This window comes from Microcaecilia unicolor, chromosome 2 (genome assembly GCF_901765095.1).
Source record: "Microcaecilia unicolor chromosome 2, aMicUni1.1, whole genome shotgun sequence".
Taxonomy (NCBI): Eukaryota; Metazoa; Chordata; class Amphibia; order Gymnophiona; family Siphonopidae; genus Microcaecilia; species Microcaecilia unicolor.
The window spans coordinates 542,553,024-542,573,904 of record NC_044032.1 but is presented as its reverse complement, the minus strand read 5'-3'; the positions used below and the strand labels follow the sequence as shown (position 1 = coordinate 542,573,904).

The 20,881-nt window shown below is 45.9% G+C and overlaps 1 protein-coding gene across 1 annotated transcript in view; it reads right to left on the bottom strand.

The window, feature by feature from the left end:
- Positions 1–281: 281 nt before the first annotated feature.
- Positions 282–20,881, bottom strand: part of UCHL1 (ubiquitin C-terminal hydrolase L1) — a 95,690-nt gene continuing 75,090 nt past the window's right edge. The window contains exons 7-9 of the mRNA XM_030192622.1: positions 14,402–14,468; positions 2,108–2,166; positions 282–672 (exon numbers count right to left, since the gene is read on the bottom strand). Coding sequence (XP_030048482.1) covers positions 589–672; positions 2,108–2,166; positions 14,402–14,468 — 210 coding nt within the window. The 3' untranslated portion in view covers positions 282–588. The remainder of the gene's footprint in view (positions 673–2,107; positions 2,167–14,401; positions 14,469–20,881) is intronic.

Below are 20,881 nucleotides of genomic sequence, written 5' to 3'. Positions count from 1 at the left end.
TGCCACCACCTTTTTATTGTACAATATTATTTAAATATTCATTTATCATGTCTATTGTTCAGCATTTTTTATATTTGATGTTGGTCATTATATATTCACGTTTTCTATGTAGACTGACCAGACCTCACTTTTTTTTTGGCTTTTGGTAGCTGTTTCTGGCCAGCACAGGTACCACTGATAATAGCAAGATGTAATGCCCAAACAGAGCAGAGCATATATGCTGTTCCTGCTCCAGCAGCCACCAGAAAAGCTTGGGCCACAAAATAGTCACACTGTAAAACTTCATGTTTCAAATAAAGTATAAGTTTTATTTATGTAAGTCACATTGCTCAAGTAATTTTGTAACAGAAAACAGATATAACTGAACATTTAGAAATAAATGCTCCATGAACTTTTGTAACAGAAAACAGATATAACTGAACATTTAGAAATAAATGCTCCATGAACTTTTGAATAAGCAGCTTAACATAGCCAGTTAAGTTGAACAGGAGAAGGCTTGAATGTACTGCTTCACCAATTAGTAAGCAACTTCAAATTAACAGCACTTATGTGGACATGTTGCTGTTTAGAATTAAGCATGGTCACTTCTTAAGCCTTGCTAAGTGCCACAGCAGAGAATCTGACTTCTCCTCTCTCACGGCTTGTAAACTGACTACAGATCTTGGCAGCATCCTGTAAGAAGAAAAAAAGTACTAGTTACCTACTTTAAGATGTGCATTTATTCAACAGAGGAAGTAGAATACACAAGTTTCCTATGGATCACATGCAAAGTACATTTTAGATATTTACTGCAGGTCCCATTTTATGCAATAGGACCCAGTAACATGCTGCTTAGTGCATTCTGGCAAAAAAAAAAAAAAATCAACTTTCATCTTTTACTAGAAAAAAAAGCCAGCATTTATTCATTACATGTACTTTTTATGCAAAAACTAGGTTTCAGTCAATAAATGCACAAGTTCATTACAAAAATTTTTTTTTTTTTTTTAAAGTAAACCATGTACAGGGTATGTCAGATTTCTAAGTCCAGTCGGTTATCAATAGAAATCAAACAAAAAACATGGAAAAGAAAATAAGATACCTTTTTTATTGGACATAACTTAATACACTTTTTGATTAGCTTTCGAAGGTTGCCCTTCGTCAGATCGGAAATAAGCAAATGTGCTAGCTGAGTGTATATAAGTGAAAACATTCAAGCATTACTATGACAGTCTGACAGGGTGGGAGGATGGGGGTGGGTAGGAGGTATGCATGGGGACATCAAAGCATATCATTGATATTCTAACAGGATGGGTGTGGATAGGTGAGGGGTGGGGTGATCAACAGAGACATACAGCTTTATGGTTTATAAAATCAGAGCCCAAACAAACCAGGGAATACTGATCACACCTTTACAGATGCAAACCAAATGGGGATAATAAACCTCTCGAGGAGGAGGTAGAAGCAAACATGAGCTGGCAGCTTAGGTCTGAGGTACTTAGCCTTTCTGGATCAGTTAACAGAATGCAGGAACAATGAAACCCTTCCATCCCTTCCTAAACCAAGTGCCCACTAGTGACTGACAGCTACACATTACTGTTAGCAGCTAATTGTATGAACTGCTAACAGTGTTAACTGCTAACATTTTGCTCTAGTTGTACATTATACTACCAATAACTATCATAACTGCCTAGACTGTTTCAGTAAATTGCTTTATATCAAGACTCCTTTTACCATATCCTTCCTGCAACCCTTGTGTGTGCAGCACCATTGGTTAAGAACCCCTGGCTTAATAGTGCTTGAGCACAGAACCAGGTGTTTTTGCTGGGGGAGATTCTACATAAGCCACTGCTACACAGAAATGTTAACTCTGCACAAATTCCCCCAGGAATACTGTATGTTGTCTTTTTAATGGCCCAGCTATCTTAGGTAGTACAGGAGGAATAACTCCCTGCTTCACCAGCTTCCCACTATGACAACACATTTCCATAGAATCTTGTCTGCCATAGCAAGACTTGTGTGTTCAGTGGACAGCAGTCCAGGAAGTCTTGAAACACCTTTTAGTAGTACATTTCAGTAAAAAGTATGCTCAAACTGCAAAGTGCAACAGCCTTTTCAAAAAGTTAAATACCTGCAGCAATGAATTCTCTGATGTGGAACCATGCTTCACAGGAAACGGCATTCTCCCATCTACAAAGATTAGATATCTAGATTTAACTCATCCAGCATTGTGGTCAATGACAATACTCCCAAGAACACTGTATAACTCTTAATATATACAATATGTAAGCTTGTCTAGACAAAGCTTGTGTCATAAGAACTTGATATGACAGAATGCTGGAGAGGAAGTCTTAGACCTTCAGGGGGAGGGGGAAGTTTTCAGGTCTATGCAAGCTGCTCCTATGAACAGCTAGCTAACAAAGCAGGTAGGGAGTACAGTAACTAGTTTGACAGTTCAAACTCATGCATGAGTAAGGGTTAAGGAACAACAAAAGCCTTGAGAAAGGTATGCCCTATAAAGTGCACCAGCTTACTTCTGTATTATATATTATAAGGCTGCAGGTTCCCTACTGCCATGGGGCTCTAACTGGCAACCTAGTTGAATGACTTGCTAATTTATATACACACAAAAAAAAGTGAAATTGTGTTAAAAGCAGCTTGAAAGGGAGAGTGCGCCACAAAGTACAAATTGCCAATTTTTGACATGTTCAAAGCACAAAGTATTAAGCACCAAGCACCAGAGCCTTTGGACTCCTTATCCCTCCTCCCAACATACACCACTAGTTGCAGCACAGGGTGAGACAGCAGGGCCTTCAGGGACACAAGTTTCCATAGTGCTAGATACTTTTAGTCTGCTGTTGCAGTACCAGAGGAAGATACACTGAGTCATGGGGCAGGCAAGGGAAGGTGATTTTAATGTTAAAGACTGCAACATGTTAGTTTACTACATATTTTATATTAAAATCTGAATGTTAAACTGCAATTGCACAATTTCTGATTAATTTTCAACGCTGTTATAAGAGCAGCTTGAAGTTACAGGTTGTTGCAAAGTTAGAAATATCACAGCAACTTTTAAATTGTGTTTAGTGTGTAGTGTCAGATTTGTATTATATTTTAGTTTGATATTAATTTTGGCTTGTTGCGCACATTTAAGTCTTGAGTATTCATCCAAGATTTTTGCTCATTAATTTTGTGTTAAATCACTATATACTTTTGAGGTTGCAAGAGATCCCTCTGAATTGGATGTGGCCTTCTGATTAAAAAGGTTCCTCACCTCTGGTACAGGACTTGCCACACTTAGGTTGGGGTGTTTAAATCTGGGAGTTGAAGGCTTTACTGAATGCAGACTTGCATCCTTATACATAATTGATTTTAAAAGCCTGTATCATTTGGGGATTTACATGGGTAAGTACTGATTTCACACAACTACATGTTAAATGAGAACCAGTTAAGCAACCAAGCGAAATAAGACTACAAACAGCGCAGAAGTTTTCCCCTCAAACCACTGGTCAAGGCCCCAGACCCCACAAGCAGTAATTGACACCTGTCAGCAAACAGTAAAGGTTTGCTGATTTACTTGCCACCCCAACCTCCCCCCCTTAAAAGCCTTGGTGGGAGCTCACCAGGCTAGTATGCCCTGGTGGTCTAGAGGCCTTGTCAGGGTCAGGAATCCCACTTTCCTGCCTTTTTCAAAATGGCCATAGACTTCAAACTTGCAAGACTGCTGCAGAAGTCTTGGCGGCATTTGAAAAAGCAGCGACACTAGCCTAGAGCAGCAGCAGTGGGCAGGAAAGTGGGGTTTTTGCCTGCCCCAAAGAGGTACTCCCATGCAGCTCTTCCTGCTCCTATCTCATGGGTGAGTACAGGGGTGGCTGAAAAAAATATGGATGGGAGGGAGGCTAATAAAAGGCGGATGCTATGTGGGTTGTTTTTATAAGGAACATTCTCTCTGACCATGATCTACTGTCCCCATCCTTATGTGAGGAGGTCAAAGAGTCAGTGGACTCAAGGTGCTACAAGATTTTGATATAAGGACTTTATAACTGCTTTGAGAGATTATTTTGATCTTAATATGGATTCTGGACCATCCTGTATATTGGGGCTATTTTCTCCAAAGGGCTAGTCAGCATTTTAAGGCCCAGAGAGACCATTTGGGTCAATGTTTCGAGCAGCTGGGACTTTTGAAGGCTCAGCACCAGGATCTTCAGAAGCTTCAGGTTGGCAAGATACTAGCTCTTCATGATGATCAATTATAGTTTAATACACATTTGAAGCACTCATTTTGAATGTAGTAATAAGCTTGGTTGCCTTTTGGTCAATAAGTTGGAGGGTGCGGGCTCAGGCATATTTTACATTTTAAGGATTCTACTGGGTGTTTTTGACTAGGCCTTCCCAGATTAGGGAGAGTTTTCACCACTTTTACCAGAAGGGGGAAGTGGGATGTTTAATTTCATTTACTGATTAAAGGGAGGGTGGTGGGCCAGATAATGGGTCTTTTCTTGTTGAAAAACTTGTTAAAATATGGAAGCCTAACATTGCTCATTTTTCTTGAGATATGGTTTTATACTGTTTAAATTGTACGAGTCTTGTTACTTGGTGTCACAAAAACACCTAGCACCTACCTGGGGTTAATCCTGCGGCCACCCAAAGGGTCCAATCCAGCACTGCTCAGGCTCACCTGCACATGTACTTCTACACTGGCACCCACTTGCCTTTGGGCGAGTCTCCCACCCGCAAGTTAATTCCCTGGTGGTTAAGGACACTTGGGCCACAATCCCAGGGGTCCCATAGTTCCTAGAAAACACCCACATATCAAGAAAACTACCAGTATTCCAAGTCAGTCCAGGACAGAGCTAATAAACTAATAGGTTTATCATAAGGTAGAAAAGTGAACACACTTTCCAGGTACCTGGGAAGTTCAGAATCACAGAATTTGAACAGGGTCCCAGTGCAGAGATCTCTACTCTCCACACTCCCACTCAGACTGGGCAGTGCTGCCAGATGGAAAACATTTTCCATGCCCCAAACCAGCCCAAAGTCGTTTGCATATGAATTACATTAATATTAATGTCAATTTCAATATAAATGACAATGAGGTCATTTGCATAGAAATGTCATTAAGCCCGCCTCCATGGGCCTTCTATTGGCCGCAGCCGTGCGAAAAACCCCACAACCTGCATGCATGAAAAAGCCGCAGCGGGTCATAGAAGAGTCCAATTGGGCGAGAAACCCGCAGCCCTGGCAACTTTGAGACTGGGGAATTCCAGCACATTCTGGCTGAATCTTAGTGCTCTGGGCCCTGATTGGCCCTGAAGTGTGAGTTTTTGACCAATGGCACTGCAGATTGCTTTCCTATTCCTGTAAGATAAGCCGAAAGGAAAACAGCTGCAGCTCTATAGCACAGGAACATAAGTCCCTTGTTTTCAATAAACTGCTTCTACAAAAAAAAAAAAAAGTGTATGCTATGTGTGGGTGCAGGGGGGCTGGAAAAAATATGGATGTATCTGTACAGGGAGGGGGCTGTATTATTGGTTAAAATGACTAAAGATTGCAGAACTGTTTTACACAGAATTTTGATTTTTTTTGTGCAGAACATTTCCATTTTACAATGAATGGAAAAACTGACTGCCCTCTGAATCTGTTCTGGGACAATTCTACTATAGCCACATTCTAGAAAAAGCCTGGTATTTAGTCATATACAGTCTACACAAAGACTTAGGTTCCTTTTACCAAGCTGCAGTAAAAGGACCCCAGTGGTAGCACTGGTGCACAGGCTTCCTGTGCACCAGGTAAAAGCCTTTTTTTTTTTATATTAAATGAAATGGCCGTGCAGCAAGTTAAACCACTTGCTCTGAAGCCATTTCCTGGGGTGGGGGAACCTTAACCACCACCTATGCCTTAACAACATTTGTAAAACTAAAGTTGCCCTAGGGCATCACTCTTACATGAATATCTTAAATACCAACTTGAAAGGCAAAAGTACTTTTGTTAAGCTAACCCCATTACCTGCTTCCAAGTTCAAAAGGGAACACACTGTTCATTATAAGAAAACATACTGTTCATTATAAGCAAAGGCAGGGTGCTATTGTTTAAAGAGGCTGATATTAAAGGTAAAATTATGTATCATACCTGATAATTTTCTTTCCATTAATCATAGCTGATCAAGCCATAAACTGGTGGTTGTGTCCATCTACCAGCAGGTGGAGATAGAGAGCAAAGCTTTTGCCTCCCTATATGTGGTCATGTGCTGCCGGAAACTCCTCAGTATGTCGATAAAGCTCCATCCGCAGTCAGCACTTAGAGAATTACACCCACAAAGGGACACACTGCCCAGCTCACCACCGCCGAAATGGGGGAGGGGAATCCGTCCAGCTCATCCCCGCGGAGCGGGGGAGGGACACCACCCCACCGATGCGGGGGGATCTGGCTTATCCTGCAACCACAACCGCGGGAGGAGCTGACTGACCCTAACACCGCCGAAGCGGGAGGGGTACAAAGCTGCCCTACAGCCGCATGAAGCGGGAGGGCGCGCCGGCAGAATTTAGGTCTCAATCCAGCCCCGTAAAACGGAGGGGAGAGGAATGCAGCAGCTCACTAACACAAACTCGTCTCAACTCTTGAAGAATCCAATTATAAAAACTTGAACACGAAGTCCTCCTGAACAGGAACTGAAGACAACTTGAACCTGAAATGCAACCAGAATATAAATAGTACAGATATCTGGGAGGGGCTATGGATTGATCAGCTATGATTAATGGAAAGAAAATTATCAGGTATGATACATAATTTTACCTTCCATATCATCATGCTGATCAATCCATAGACTGGTGGGATGTACCGAAGCAGTACTCACCCAGGGCGGGACATTGAAATCCCTGACCGCAACACAAGCTCCAAACGGGCCTCCGCCCGAGCAGCCACAGTCAAGCGGTAATGCCTGGAGAAGGTATGAGCCGATGCCCAAGTTGCCGCCTTGCAAATCTCTTCCAAGGAGACTGACCCGGCCTCTGCTATCGAGGCCGCCTGAGCTCTAGTGGAGTGAGCCTTCAGCTGGATATGCGGCACCTTCCCCGCGGCCACATAAGCCGCTGCAATGGCTTCCTTGACCTATCTTGCCACTGTAGGATTAGCAGCCTGCAGACCCTTACGAGGACCTGCAAACAGGACAAACAGATGATCCGACTTCCGGAAATCATTGGTCACTTCCAAGTTTCTGATGACTCGTCTCACATCTAGATATTTGAGAACAGAGTACTCCTCTGGGTAGTCCTCCCTACGAAAGGATGGGAGACAGAGCTGCTGATTCACATGGAAGCGAGAAACAATCTTGGGCAGGAAGGAAGGCACTGTGCGAATAGACACTCCTGCCTCAGTGAACTGCAGAAAAGGCTCTCAACATGATAGCGCCTGGAGCTCTGAAACTCTTCTGGCTGAAGTGATAGCCACCAAAAAGACTGCTTTCAACGTCAGGTCTTTCAGAGATGCCCTCGACAAGGGTTCAAAAGGCGGCTTCTGCAAGGCTCTTAGCACCAGGTTGAGATTCCACGCAGGCACCACTGAGTGCAGAGGAGGGCGCAGGTGATTAACTCCCTTGAGAAAACGTACCACATCTGGCTGCGAAGCCAGGGAAGCACCCTTCAGGCGGCCCCTGAAGCAAGCCAGAGCCGCTACCTGGACTTTAAGGGAACTTAGCGACAGGCCTTTCTCCAGACCTTCTTGCAGGAACGCCAACACTGAAGAAATTGGAGCAGTGAAGGGAGAAAGTGAGCCTGCTTCACACCACGCTGCAAAGGTACGCCAAACCCTGGTGTAAGCAGTAGAAGTAGAGCGCGTCCTCGCTCTCAGCATAGTGGCGATGACCTTGTCTGAGAAGCCCTTCTTCCTCAGACGCCGCCGCTCAATAGCCAGGCCGTAAGACCAAAGGGGGAGGTATCCTCCATCACCACGGGACCCTGATGCAACAGGCCCTGCTCCACTGGCAGTGGCAGAGGGTCGTCCACTGAGAGCCTGATCAAGTCCGCATACCAGGGACGTCTGGGCCAGTCCGGACCCACCAGGATTATCCGGCCCGGATGCTTTGCCACCCGGTCTAGTACCCTGCCCAACATGGGCCAGGGCGGGAACACAGAAGCTCCTGTGTCGGCCACTGTTGGAGCAGAGCATCTACTCCCAGAGATCGAGGGTCCCGTCCTCTGCTGAAAAAGCGAGGCACTTGGCAATTGGCCGATGACGCCATCCGATCTAGGCTCGGCTGGCCCCAGCGCTTCGTGATTCCCAAGAACGCCTGAGCCAATAACTGCCACTCTCCGGGATCCAAGGTATGGCGACAGAGTCCGCCTTGACATTCATGACTCCGGCAATGTGGGCCGCCAACAGCTGTTCCAGGTTCGCTTCCGCCCACTGGCATAGATTCATGGCCTCCTTGGCCAGAGGGGCGCTCTTGGTACCTCCCTGGCGGTTGACATAGGCCACAGCCGTGGCATTGTCCGACAGGACCCGTACTGGCTTCAACGCCAGTACCGGGAGGAACTCCAAAATCGCCAACCGAATGGCTCTGAGTTCCAGGAGGTTGATAGACCACTTTGCCTCTGCAGGAGACCAGAGCCCCTGCGCTGTCCTTCCCAAGCAGTGGGCTCCCCAGCCCGTCAAAGAGGCGTCCGTCGTGACGACAATCCACTCCAGGGTCACAAGAGGCATTCCTGCAGACAACTTGTCTGTCCTCAGCCACCAGCTCAGCGCCTTGCGCACTGCTGGGTCCAAGGGAAGGCGCACAGCATAATCCTCCGACAGTGGAGTCCAGCGCTGCAGCAGAGTGTTGTAGTGGTCTCATATGAGCCCTGGCCCAGGGCACTACTTCCATCGTGGCCGTCATAGAGCCCAACAGCTGCACATAGTCCCAAGCCCGAAGAGGAGAGGCTACTAGGAACTGGTCCACCTGAGCCTGAAGCTTGACAATCCGATTGTCTGGCAGGAACACTCTGCCCACTTGGGTGTCGAATCGAACTCCCAAATACTCCAGGGACTGAGTCGGGCGCAGCTGGCTTTTCTCCCAGTTGATGATCCACCCCAGGGAGCTCAAAAGAGCAATCACCCGGTCCACAGCCTTGCCGCACTCTGCATAAGAGGGGGCTCGGATCAACCAGTCGTCCAGATAAGGATGGACTTGTATTCCCTTTCGCAGGAAGGCCGCGATGACCACCATTACTTTGGAGAAGGTCCGCGGAGCAGTAGCCAACCCGAACGGGAGGGCTCTGAACTGGAAGTGTCGGCCCAGGACTGCAAAACGCAGAAAGCGTTGAGGCGGCCAGATGGGAATATGCAAATACGCTTCCTTGATGTCCAAGGATGCCAGGAACTCCCCTGCCTTCACTGCCGCTATAACAGAGCGGAGAGTCTCCATGCGAAAGTGCCGAACTTTCAAGGCCCGATTGACCCCTTTGAGGTCGAGGATAGGCCGTACAGAACCTCCTTTCGTTGGTACCACAAAGTAAATGGAGTAACGTCCCTTGCTAAGCTGATTTTCTGGCACCGGAACGACCGCACCCAGGCGGATCAGATTGTCCAAAGTCTGCTGCACTGCCACAGCTTTGACCGGAGACTTGCAGGGAGAGAGTACAAACCCGTCTCAAGGGTCGGCAGAACTCTAGCTTGTAGCCGTCTCTGATGACTTCCAGCACCCAAGCGTCTGAAGTTACCCCGGTCCACTCGCCCAGAAACGAGGACAGGCGTCCTCCAATCTGCACTGGGCCATGGACCAGGGCCCCGTCATTGGGTACGAGACCCTGGGGGAGGACCGGAGGGCGCACCTCCGGGATGGCGGTCTCTGCGAAAGGAATGCTGCTTGGGGGAGAAGTTCCTTTTGAAGGAAGAGGGGGCAGAGGAGCCCAACTTGCCCGGGCGGTACCGAAGGGCTTCCTGAAACCGTCCTCTGGAGTTACCGGGGCGAGCACTGGCCCGAGCCCTGACCCTCTGGTAACCTCTTGCCCTTAGACGTGCCGAGATCGGTCACGATTTTGTCCAGCTCGACCCCAAAGAGCAGCTTGCCTTTAAAAGGCAACTTAGCCAGGCGGGACTTAGAGGCGTGGTCAGCAGACCAATGCTTCAGCCAAAGCCACCGCCGTGCAGAGACTGAGCCATACCTTTAGCCGAGGCTCTCAAGACATCATACAGCAGGTCTGCCAAATAAGCCAAGCCCGATTCCAGGGCCGGCCAATCAGCCCTCAAGGAAGGATCCGAGGGGGAAGCCCGCTGCACAATCGTCAGGCACGCCCTGGCCACATAGGAGCCGCAAACTGAGGCCTGCAACTTAAAGCAGCCGCCTCGAAGGACGACCTTAAGGCCGCCTCCAATCTTCTGTCTTGGGCGTCCTTTAGGGCCGTGCCACCTTCCATCGGCAACGCCGTTTTCTTAGTCACCGCAGTGATTAAAGAATCCACGGTAGGCCAAAGAAAGGCCTCCCGTTCACTTTCAGGCAGAGGATAGAGGCGGGACATAGCCCTAGCCACTTTGAGACTCGCTTCTGGGACATCCCATTGAGCCGAAATCAAGGTGTGCATGGCATGCACGTGGAAGGTTCTAGGCGGGCACTTCGTCCCCAGCATAATGGCGGAGCCAACAGGGGCTGAGGGAGAGACGTCCTCCGGAGAGGAAATCTTCAAAATGCTCATGGCCTGCACTAACAGGTTGGGCAAGTCCTCTGAGCGAAAAATCCACGCTGCAGAGGGGTCATCCGCTCCATCCGAGCAGGAATCCGTCTCCTCCAAGGAATCCCCAAAGGACCATTGGGAGAACCCAGATACGCTGCCCTCATCTACATCAGAGGAGACAGAGTCCTCTAAGGCCTGGAAATCCACCCGAGGGCGTTTACTTCCGGGGGCCTCAACCCCTTTATCGGACAAGGGAGCCGAGCAGCGTTTTGCATAAGGAAGGCCTGATGCAGCAGCAAAATGAACTCGGGGGAGAAACCCCCCAGACTGTGCACTTCAGCAGCCTGGGCCACAGCCCTAGACACACCCTCAACCGGCACTCGCAAGAGCGGGGGAGAAACATGCTGCGCATCCAAAATGGCGTCCGGCGCAACACTCCGCGAAGGAGCCGCACGGGAAGAACGGCGCTTAACTTTGGCCGCTTTTTTGCTGTCGCCCAAATCAAGGGCGGCCATAGAATTAACGTCTCCCACCTCAAGGGCGGCCCAAGAAGCCGTCCGAGCAGAGTGGCCGGCCAAGATGGAGGAGGCGAGCAGCGGGGGGATGGGCGTTTATGGCGGGAAAAACCGCCGCACCGGAGGAAGAACCGGGACACTGACCGGCCTCCAAACTGACACCCAACAAGGGCGAATCAGACTTTAAGACCCCCGCATCCCCGCTAGAAGCGCACACACGGTCCGGGGAGCGATTCTTTGCGCCCTCGCCCTCCGACGCCATAGGCCACGTGGAGACCAAATCAGGGAACCCCCTGCCTGCTACAAAAAGGTAAAAATTACCTGCTTCTCGCTCCGAGCTGTAACGAACTGGTGTCCCAGTGAGTAGCTGCAATAAACGTTGAAATAAACGCCCTTAAGGATGTCCAAAATTTTTTTTTTTTCTTCAACGGAGCCAGCGGGAGGGGGGAGAAAAGGAGGGACCTGGCACCACCAGGTTTGCACTTGCTCAAGAAGAGCCCTCAACCCCAGGTACTCAAAACCTAAAAATTAGGCTTGGAGACCTAGCCAGAGCTGCTGCTGTGTGTGACCACCACCTGCTGAGATTCAGTTGGAAATTGAATCTATACTCAGCCAATGGCTTGAGACAGGGTTAACGGCAGCTACTCCTTTTGTTCTGCACCAGGGCACACAGCAGTGGTGTCCGTTGCCCCTGCTGTTTGTGCTGGTGGTCAAACGTCTAGTCTTGGCAGCCTTGCAGGAGTTAATGGCAGAATATGGTGGCCCATCCAGATTGAAAGCTAATCTTAAAAAAAAAAAAACAAACAGATCTTGAATGTCAGTCTTCCAATCCACCCTAACAAACCGTAAGTATTTAATAAAGGCAGACACCCATCTAAATGGAAATCTTTTCTTTGTATGTCTCCTGTGCTATAGAAACTATTTAGATGGAATTATGAACTACTTATGGCAAGCATTAAATAATCACTCCTCCTAGATGGGGAGGATGGAAGCAGAGAATGATGGTTCTTCCTAAAACTTTCCTTATTTCAGGTGCATAATGTTTCAAAGCTGGATCAGAAAGATTTATTTGGGAAGGAAGTTGTGGCATGTGAGGCTATGTTCCAATCTAAGGGGAAGGCGAGCATAACACCAGTAGAAACCATCTACACAATAGGCTCTGGTGGACTAGGGGGATGTTGATCACAAAATTACATTTCTCCCTTAATCTGATTCCCAGGGACATCTGAGGCACTCAAAAGCCTTTTATACAGACCACAATGGGGCTGTGGTTTAAGATTTGCTTCTTTTTGCTATGGATGAAGATATGGAGTAGAAAAGAGGCCTAGTGTTTACAGCACCAGTCTTCACAACCAGAGGTACCCAATTCAAATCCCACTGCTGCTCCTTTTGATCTTGGGCAAGTCACTTAACCCTCCATCGCCGCAAATTGTGTGTTTTGGAACTATGCAGGACAGATACCAGTTAGCAACTAGCAACTGGTTTTCTTACTTCAAGTAAGGCACTATCCAAGTGGAATGATATGCAGGAGGAACTAAAACTGCTTTTGAAAAACTGATGGGACAGCAAGTTAAGAGGATGTCTAATATACGACATCCTAAGATAGAAGGCTAGTTACAGGAGAGCTTGGAAAGACTTGATAGTGAGATCCTTGAGGAGCAAAGATTACATACTCAAAATTATCTTACGCACCTCAGAATAAGGATGCCCTTAAGGTGCGGGTGAGATGGCATTACACTCCACAGGATGAGAGCAGTTATGGGGAGAAATGGTTTGTGCTGGAGAGGTGTGTAGAGCGGGGTGCATATAGACATAACATATACGAGTATAAAAGCCCGAGTACAAGTTTGGGGAACACAGACATGTCCCCCTCTCCTTCTCCCCAGCTTCTCTCATGCCCCTCTTCCTCCCCCCAGGCTCTAGGTATTTTTCTCCTTTAGCACAGTGTCAAAAGTTTGTCTTCCTCTGCATGGCCGAGCTCTGCAGACACTTAAGCCACACTGTGTAGAAGTTAGGAAGTTAGACTTGAAACCATACTTCCCAAACTTCCTGCACTGTGGCTCAAGAATATGCAGAGCCCAGCCAAGGACTGACACTGAAGGAGGACAAAAATCCAGAGCCCAAGCTCTGCTGTAGAGGTGAACATTGGGTGGGGGAAGATGGGAGAGGGGCAGGTCTGTTTAAAGGCAGGCAGCGTTACCATGCTAAGCTGAAACCCCAATTTTTGGGGCCCAAAAGTCTCAGCTTATAATTTGAGTATATATGGTACTTAATGGGACTGTCCCAAGATTCAGGAGCTATGGGGAGAGGTTTTTACTTGGGGCTCCTATACTGTGCATTATAAAAATTGCTTTGAATGGGAGAGTGGACAAGACCAAGGACAAATTAATGTGTGGCAACACAGAAGTTGAATTGTATTCCTTCAATGCCATTAGCCAGATACTTTCAAAAATTGGTGCTCTGGGCTCTGACTGGCCCTGGAGTTCAAACTCCAGCCAGGAGGTATTAATCCAATACCCAGTCTCAGCAAGGGAGTGCACAGCAGGAATGCACAGAGGGTAAGCATCTCTGCCTTGAGGCCCTGTTCAAGACCTGTGAGCAGTTATTTTCCCGAAACTGCTCAGAAGCTACCCAGGTAACACAGGTAACATTCAGTTACCTGTTATTGCTTGTTTTCCATCTGTTTTATATTGTTCACTGTTCTACTTTTCTGATAAGCTCAATTAGCTCTGTTGTCCTGGACCAAGAACTCGTGCGGTTTGTGCTTGGGTCTGTGGGTGCTTTCTAGGAACTGTGAGACTAGTGTGAGCCCTTGGAATCACCGGGTAATAACTTAAGAGGGAGACTTGCCCAGAGTAAAGCAGGACCCAGTCAGTGGGAGGAGGGTGCAAGTGTACAGCACATGCCCAGGTGAAGGCAGGCCTGAGTAGTGCTGGGGACAGACCCTCCAGGTCGCTGCTAAGCATTTCACGACAATGCTTTTAACCTTCACTGCAACTCAAAGGCTTACTGATATTACTGAAACTGGATCCACCAACCTTGAGCCAGATTATAGATCATTCACAAATAGCACTCAGTCTAGTCTAACAGCATTGCAAAGTCACAAGTGGAAACAAGAAATGTGGAACAGTTTCTTAACAGGAATAGGGAAACTTAGTTATCAGTCGATAAACTTAACTGAGGTGGTTTTGGTGCTTTATGTTCCTACACAGGAGTTTATTGAAATTAAAGGGTCAAAAAGACAAGCTTTAAAAAGTTACATACCCAATTCATAAAGGCTACCATCCACATTGATGAATACTATGAAATGGAAGTTCACACCATCTTCTACCTATTAGAAAAAAAGGTAAACGTTAACAGCTATCAGTACATCACAAGAAGCAGTTATCCACATGGGAAGAGCGATTGTACTTTTACTGGATGAATTATTTCCATGCTGAGGAGGAATACTACACTGAGGAAGACAACTCATTTGTTCTGAACTGGTCTTGTATGGACACAGTAAATCTGTCCATCTACCAGAAGACAGAAAAAAATAATAGTCCAAAATTCATCCCTTAAGGGTACTGGGCAGCCTGTTCTCTATGTCCAAGCAGGTGGTAAACAGTGCAGCTCCTTCAGTGCTTTGCTAGGTCCTGGCCTGGTTTGTTCTGGGGTATCAGCTAAGCAGGGGTTTATGCTGGAAGGATTTGCTCATTTCTGGTGTGGAGATTCAGTTTGAGCTAGGATACTTGGTGCCAGTCCCTTAGTCCTCAACCAGGGTGACCCCTATGCAGCACAGAGGGTTGGAAAGGAGGCTAAGAATGGGACTGAATTTGCTGTCTGGTATGAACATAAGCATTGCCATAACAGAACATACCAAAAGGTCCATTAGGCTCAGTGGCCAATCCAGGTCACAAGTAACTGGCCAAGGCAGATTTTATGCTGCTTCTCCTAGAAATAAGCAGTGGATTTTCTCAAGTCCCATCTTAATGGCTTACGGACTTTAGGAAAATTATCTAGAACCTTTAAACCCTACTATGCTAACTGCTTTACCACATTCCCTGGCAATAAATTCCCAAAGTTTAATTACATGTTGAGTGAAGACATGTTCTCTGGTTTGTTTTAAACTCACCAACTAGTAGCTTCATTATGTGCCCCCTAATCCTAGCATTTCTAGAAAGTAAAAATATGCAACTTTTTACTCTGCTACAAGATTCTTGGTAAGCTGAAGTGTGCCTTATTTCAGCGTTAATTTTTCTTTTGGGAAACTGATGTTCTATGGATTTGAGAGGTTTGCCAGCTTTTCAGCAGTTACTAATGGCAGGAATTCCACATGGAGAGCCCTCCTTTTCAGTTATTGTGGTGCATTTTTCTGCAGTTTTTATACCCTTAGCCTGTCTAAAGGTTCTGTACATTAGTACTGTCATACTGGGACAGATCAAAGGTCCATCAAGCCCCCAATATTCAGTTTTCAACAGTGGCCAATCCAGGTCACAAGTACCTGTCAAGATCCCAAAACGGTACAATACATTTTATGCTGCTTATCCCAGAAATAAGTGGATTACCCCAAGTGCATTTTAATAATGGCTTAAGGACTTTAGGAAGCTATCCAAACTTTTTTTAAACCCTGTTAACTGCTTTTACCACATTCTCTGGCAACAAATTCCAGAGACTACACATTTAGTGAAGAAATATTTTCCCAAATTCATTTTAAATTTACTACTTTTTAGCTTCACTGCATGCCCCCTAGTCCTAGTATTTTTGGGAAGAGCAAACAAACCATTCACATCTATCCATTCCATGTCACTCAGTATTTTATATACCTAACATCGCCCCTCAGCCATCTTTTCTCCCAGCTGAAGCCATTTCAGCCTTTCCTCATAGCGAAGTAGTCCCATACCCTTTATCATTTGTTGCCCTTCTCTTTATTTTTTCTAATTCTACTATATATTTTTTGAAATGCAGTGACAAAGAATTGCACACAGTATTCAAGGTGTGGTCACACCATAGAGCAATACAAAGGCATTTTAACATTTTTATTTTCCATTCCTTTCCTAGTAATACCCAACATTCCTCTTGAAAGAGCTCATTGAGCCTTGGAAAAACCTAGGGAGAATCTTCCAAGGGCCATTGTAGTGCGCTTTTGTCCAATATAAAGATAAAGAGCGTGTTTTGCTGCGAGCCCGACAAGAATCCTCTGTACTTTACAATGATGCCTGGATTTCGATTTACCAAGATGTTTCAGCATACACCCTGCAGCATCGCAGAGCAATGAAACCAGTTTTAGATCTTACTTGTTCCAGCAAAAAGATATCGCTGGCTATTTCCATTCGCTTTGGGCTTCACTGCTGGAGGGAAAGTACACCACCTGCGTGAATTGGCAGAGGCCTGGAAGATACTACACAAGGCTGGATTTGAACCTACAGCACTTCCCCCCACTGCTAATGGCTCCTGCTATGACAAAAATTGCAGCAGTGGGTTGAGAAGGAATGCAAGAAAAAGCGAACCATTATGTTAAGACGACTTTCTGGTTCTGATCTCTTATGTGAGGCCTTGATGTTGTGGAGTATGGATGATGGTCAAGTATGCGTGTATTATACATTTGTTTTGATGATAGGACAATTACTCAGCAAGTTTTGGGGGGTGGGAAGGTTAAATGTGTTGATGGTTGGAGGGGGGGGGGTGAGGGTTGTGTCTGGCTGGGGGTTATACCCTCGTTTATCCCACCAGGTGGCTCTTCTGTGGGTATGGAGAGATATGCGAGGTGTTCAGTAGGTGGGTGGGGTCTGTCAAACAATAGAGCACAACATCCTAAATCCAAATTGTCCTCATCCACAATGTCATTCTGTTAAAAGTTGGTTGAATGTCAGCACTTAAGTTAATGAGTTATAATGTTAAAGGACTTAATTCCCCTTATAAATGTTCAGCTCTCTTTAGGGAACTGTTGAAAGCTCAACCATATGTTGTGTGTTTACAGGAAATACATTTTTTTTTTTTATAAACAAAAGTTACTGAGGCACTCGCTATCCAAACATTTACTTTGCCTCTGAAGTGCACGGGCAAAAAAAAAAAAAAAAAAAAAAGCAAGGAGTGGCCATACTATTTTATGAATCTTTAACCTGTTCAGTTAATCAGTGTTAGGCAAGACCCTGATGGTCATTTCCTTTTATTACATGTTTTGCTTGACTAGGTGGCAGTAACTGTAGCTTCAGTCTATGCTCCTAATGAGCATCATGATCTCTTGCCCACCTTCAGTCCGCTGTCAGGCTTCTTTTGGCAGGGGATTTTAATACGACCATGCAGCCTGCCATGGACAAGACTGGTTCTTCATCAGTAGACTGCAAGGCCTTTGCCAGCCTCAAGTCTATGGTTGACTCCCTGGGCCTGTATGATGTTTGGCAGTTAGCGCACCCTGCTGCCCAAGATTATTTTCTTCATCTCCGTATGCTACTTATTCTCGTTTGGATTATATTTTTGTAGACGAGACCGTGCCGATATAAACTGTTCTCCGGTAATTGTTAATATCACTATATCAGACCATACACCTGTCTGGGCAGTTATACCTTCTCTTGCAGGAAGTTTGTGACAGACGATGGACAATGAATAACTTGTTATTACAGGACCAGGATGTATGTCAATCTTGCCAAGAGTCACTGAATGACTATTTTGAGCTAAATATGGAATCTGGGCCTTCTATGGGAACAGTCTGGGATGCCTTTAAAGCAGTAGGAAGGGTTTTTTTCCTACAGAAAGCTAGTAATCGGGCGCAAAAGCAAAGGAATAAATTGGCTCAATGTATTTCAAGACTAGGGATCTTGGAGGAGACAAGGTCTTTGGGGAGGTGGCTGATCTTCGGGAACTTCAGGCATTGCGTCTTGAGGTAGCTGATATTCATGATGAACAACTGCAATTTGCCTACTCTCGCCTGAAGCAAAATTATTATGAGTTTAGTAACAAAGCAGGTCGGTTGTTGGCTATAAAGCTACAGAGGGCAAGAGCCAAGCGACATATCCCGCGTGTGAAGGATGGTCGTGGGGTGTTCCTAAGTCTTCTCAGATTAGTATGAGGTTTCAACATTGAGGCCTTGTACACAGCAGACCCTGGTATTTCTCCACATGAGAACTATGCTTATTTGCAATCCAAACATCTCTCAGCCCTATGTAATACCCAATGGACCCCACTGAGTTCAATTCCCAATTCAGGAACAGGCAGCTCCTTGTGACTCTGGGCAAGTCACTTAACCCTCCATTGCCCCGTGTAAGCCGCATTGAGCCTGCCATGAGTGGGAAAGTATGGGGTACAAATGTAAAAAAAAGAAGCTTTGGACACACCTATTACAGCACAGGAGGTTCTTCTGGTGGTAAAAAACCTGCCTACCGGTAAATCTCCTGGACTGGACGATTTTATGAATTCTATAGGACCTTTAGAGTGGATATGGTTCCCTATTTGGCTTTGATTATAAAATTCAGTTTGAGAGGGAGCTCCTTTGCCCCCATTGATGGAAGTATGTGTGGCAGTTTTACTAAAGCCTGACAAGGATAGAACTGAATGTGTGTCTTTGCCATATTTCTATTCTGAATTTAGACATTAAGATATGGGCAAACATTTTGGCTAACCGGTTGTCTGTGGTGCTGCCAGATTTGGTGCATCCAGATCAGGTGGGTTTTGTGGCTAAACTTCAGTTTATGGATAATGTGCGGAAAACTGTTGATTTGCTTTACCTTTCACAGTGGGAGGGGCTACTTATGTGCCTATTGGGGTTAGATGCAGAGAAAGCCTTTGATGGGGTCCATTGGGAGTTTCGTCACTGGATTCAAGTACGTCAAAGGCCTGTGTACGTATTAATGGGTGTAACAGCATTGTTTCCTCTCACTCCGGGTGTCAGATGTCCCCTCTCCCCATTGTTTACTCTGTTCATAGAGCCTTTAGCAGTGGCAATTAGGAGTAACCCAGATATAGTGGGCATTAGGTGTGGATCTGAGGAGTTTAAAATCGTTCTTTTTGCAGATGTTTTTGTCACTTAGCCACCCTTTGATCTCTATCCCTTATTTAAATTGCGGAATTCGGGGCTTTTTCAGCAGTCTTGGGTTAAAAAAAATGCCTCAAAACTGAGGGAATGGTTATAGGCTTTCCATTAACTTGTGGAGACTTTGCATGCCTCTTTCCCTTTTAAATGGGTGACAGTCTATTCATTACCTTGGTGTAAATTTACCTACAACGGTCGAGGCCATTTTCAGGCTAACTACCTGGCCCTCGTCCGTGAGATCTCTAGAGACCTGGATAGGTGGTCTGTGTTGGAATTGTCTTGGTTTGGTAGGCTAGCCACTCTTAAGATGAACATTTTACCTAGATACTTGTATCTTTCAGGTACTACCACTGCAGCTTCCCAGATCTTTTTTGGCTAGGATACAGGATAGGCTAATTAGATTTATATGGAACAAGAGACCTCAGCTTCCTAGGGCCTTTTTATATAAGGGAAAGAGTCAAGGAGGGCTTGCAGTCACAAATGAGTTCTGGTAATATAGGGTGGGGCACAGGCTCATGCAGCGAGTGGTTCCATGCATCGTCATCTAAATGATGGATTTTTTCTGGAACACTTGATAGGGGCTCGTCCCCTAAAACATCTTACCTGGCTGCCTTGTAAATATTGCTGTTTTGTCACGGAATCTGTGCCCATCCATTACGTCTACTTTTCATTACTGGGACTCAGCTTTGGGAATAGGAAACAATCACGGCTTACACCTATTGTGGGTAATCTTATGTCCCCCCTAGGATGGAGGGGGTGTTTCTCAGTGGGCACGTCAGGGACCAGAGTACATGGGGCCAGGTATCTGAAGATGAGTCTATACCTTTTGCATCCCTAGTTGCAGAGTATCACCTCCCTCAGATCAGTATGCTTGTATGCAGCTGGAGAATTTTTTTAGTTGCTCCTAGTACTCGAGCATGTATTGTTTGAGATGATTTCCTATTTGGAAGACTTGTGCAAAGACGAGGGGTACTCATGGATTTACCACCCGTTTGTATCAACATTTGAGTTAACTAGTTCCTGTGTGCCAAGGCCACAGGGCTAATTGGGAGCAGGAACTGGGATTAGTTATATCTGATGACTGGCTCACCATGGAAAAATTATAGGTCTCTAGTCTATCCTCATCCTTCTCGATCTATCTTCTGCTTTTGACACTGATCAGTCTGCTCCTTGATATGCTGTCCTCACTTGCTCTGTTCTTTCCTGGGTTTCTTCTCATCTCTCCCAGCATACCTTTAGTGTATACTCTAGTGGATCCTCCTCTACTTCTATCCCACTGTCAGTTGGTGTACCTCAGGGATCTGTCCTGGGACCTCTTCTCTATCTATACTTCTTCCCTTGGTACTCTGATCTCATCCCATGGTTTTCAGTAGCATCTTTACATTGACTCCCAGATCTACCTCTCAACACCAGAAATCTCAGCCGAAACCCAGGCCAAAGTATCAGCCTACCTGTCTGACACTGCTGCCTGGATGTCTCAGCACCATCTGAAACTAAACATGACCAAGACTGAGCTTCTTATCTTTCCCCCTAAACCAACCTCAAATCCTCTCCCATTCTCTATTTCTGTGGATAACACTCATATCCTTCCTGTCTCATCAGCTCGTAACCTTGGGGTCATCTTCGACTCCTCCCTCTTCTTCTCTGCACATATTCAACAGACTACTAAAACCCGTCGTTTCTCTATATCAGCAAAATTTGCCCTTTCCTTTCTGAGCACACTACCAGAACCCTCA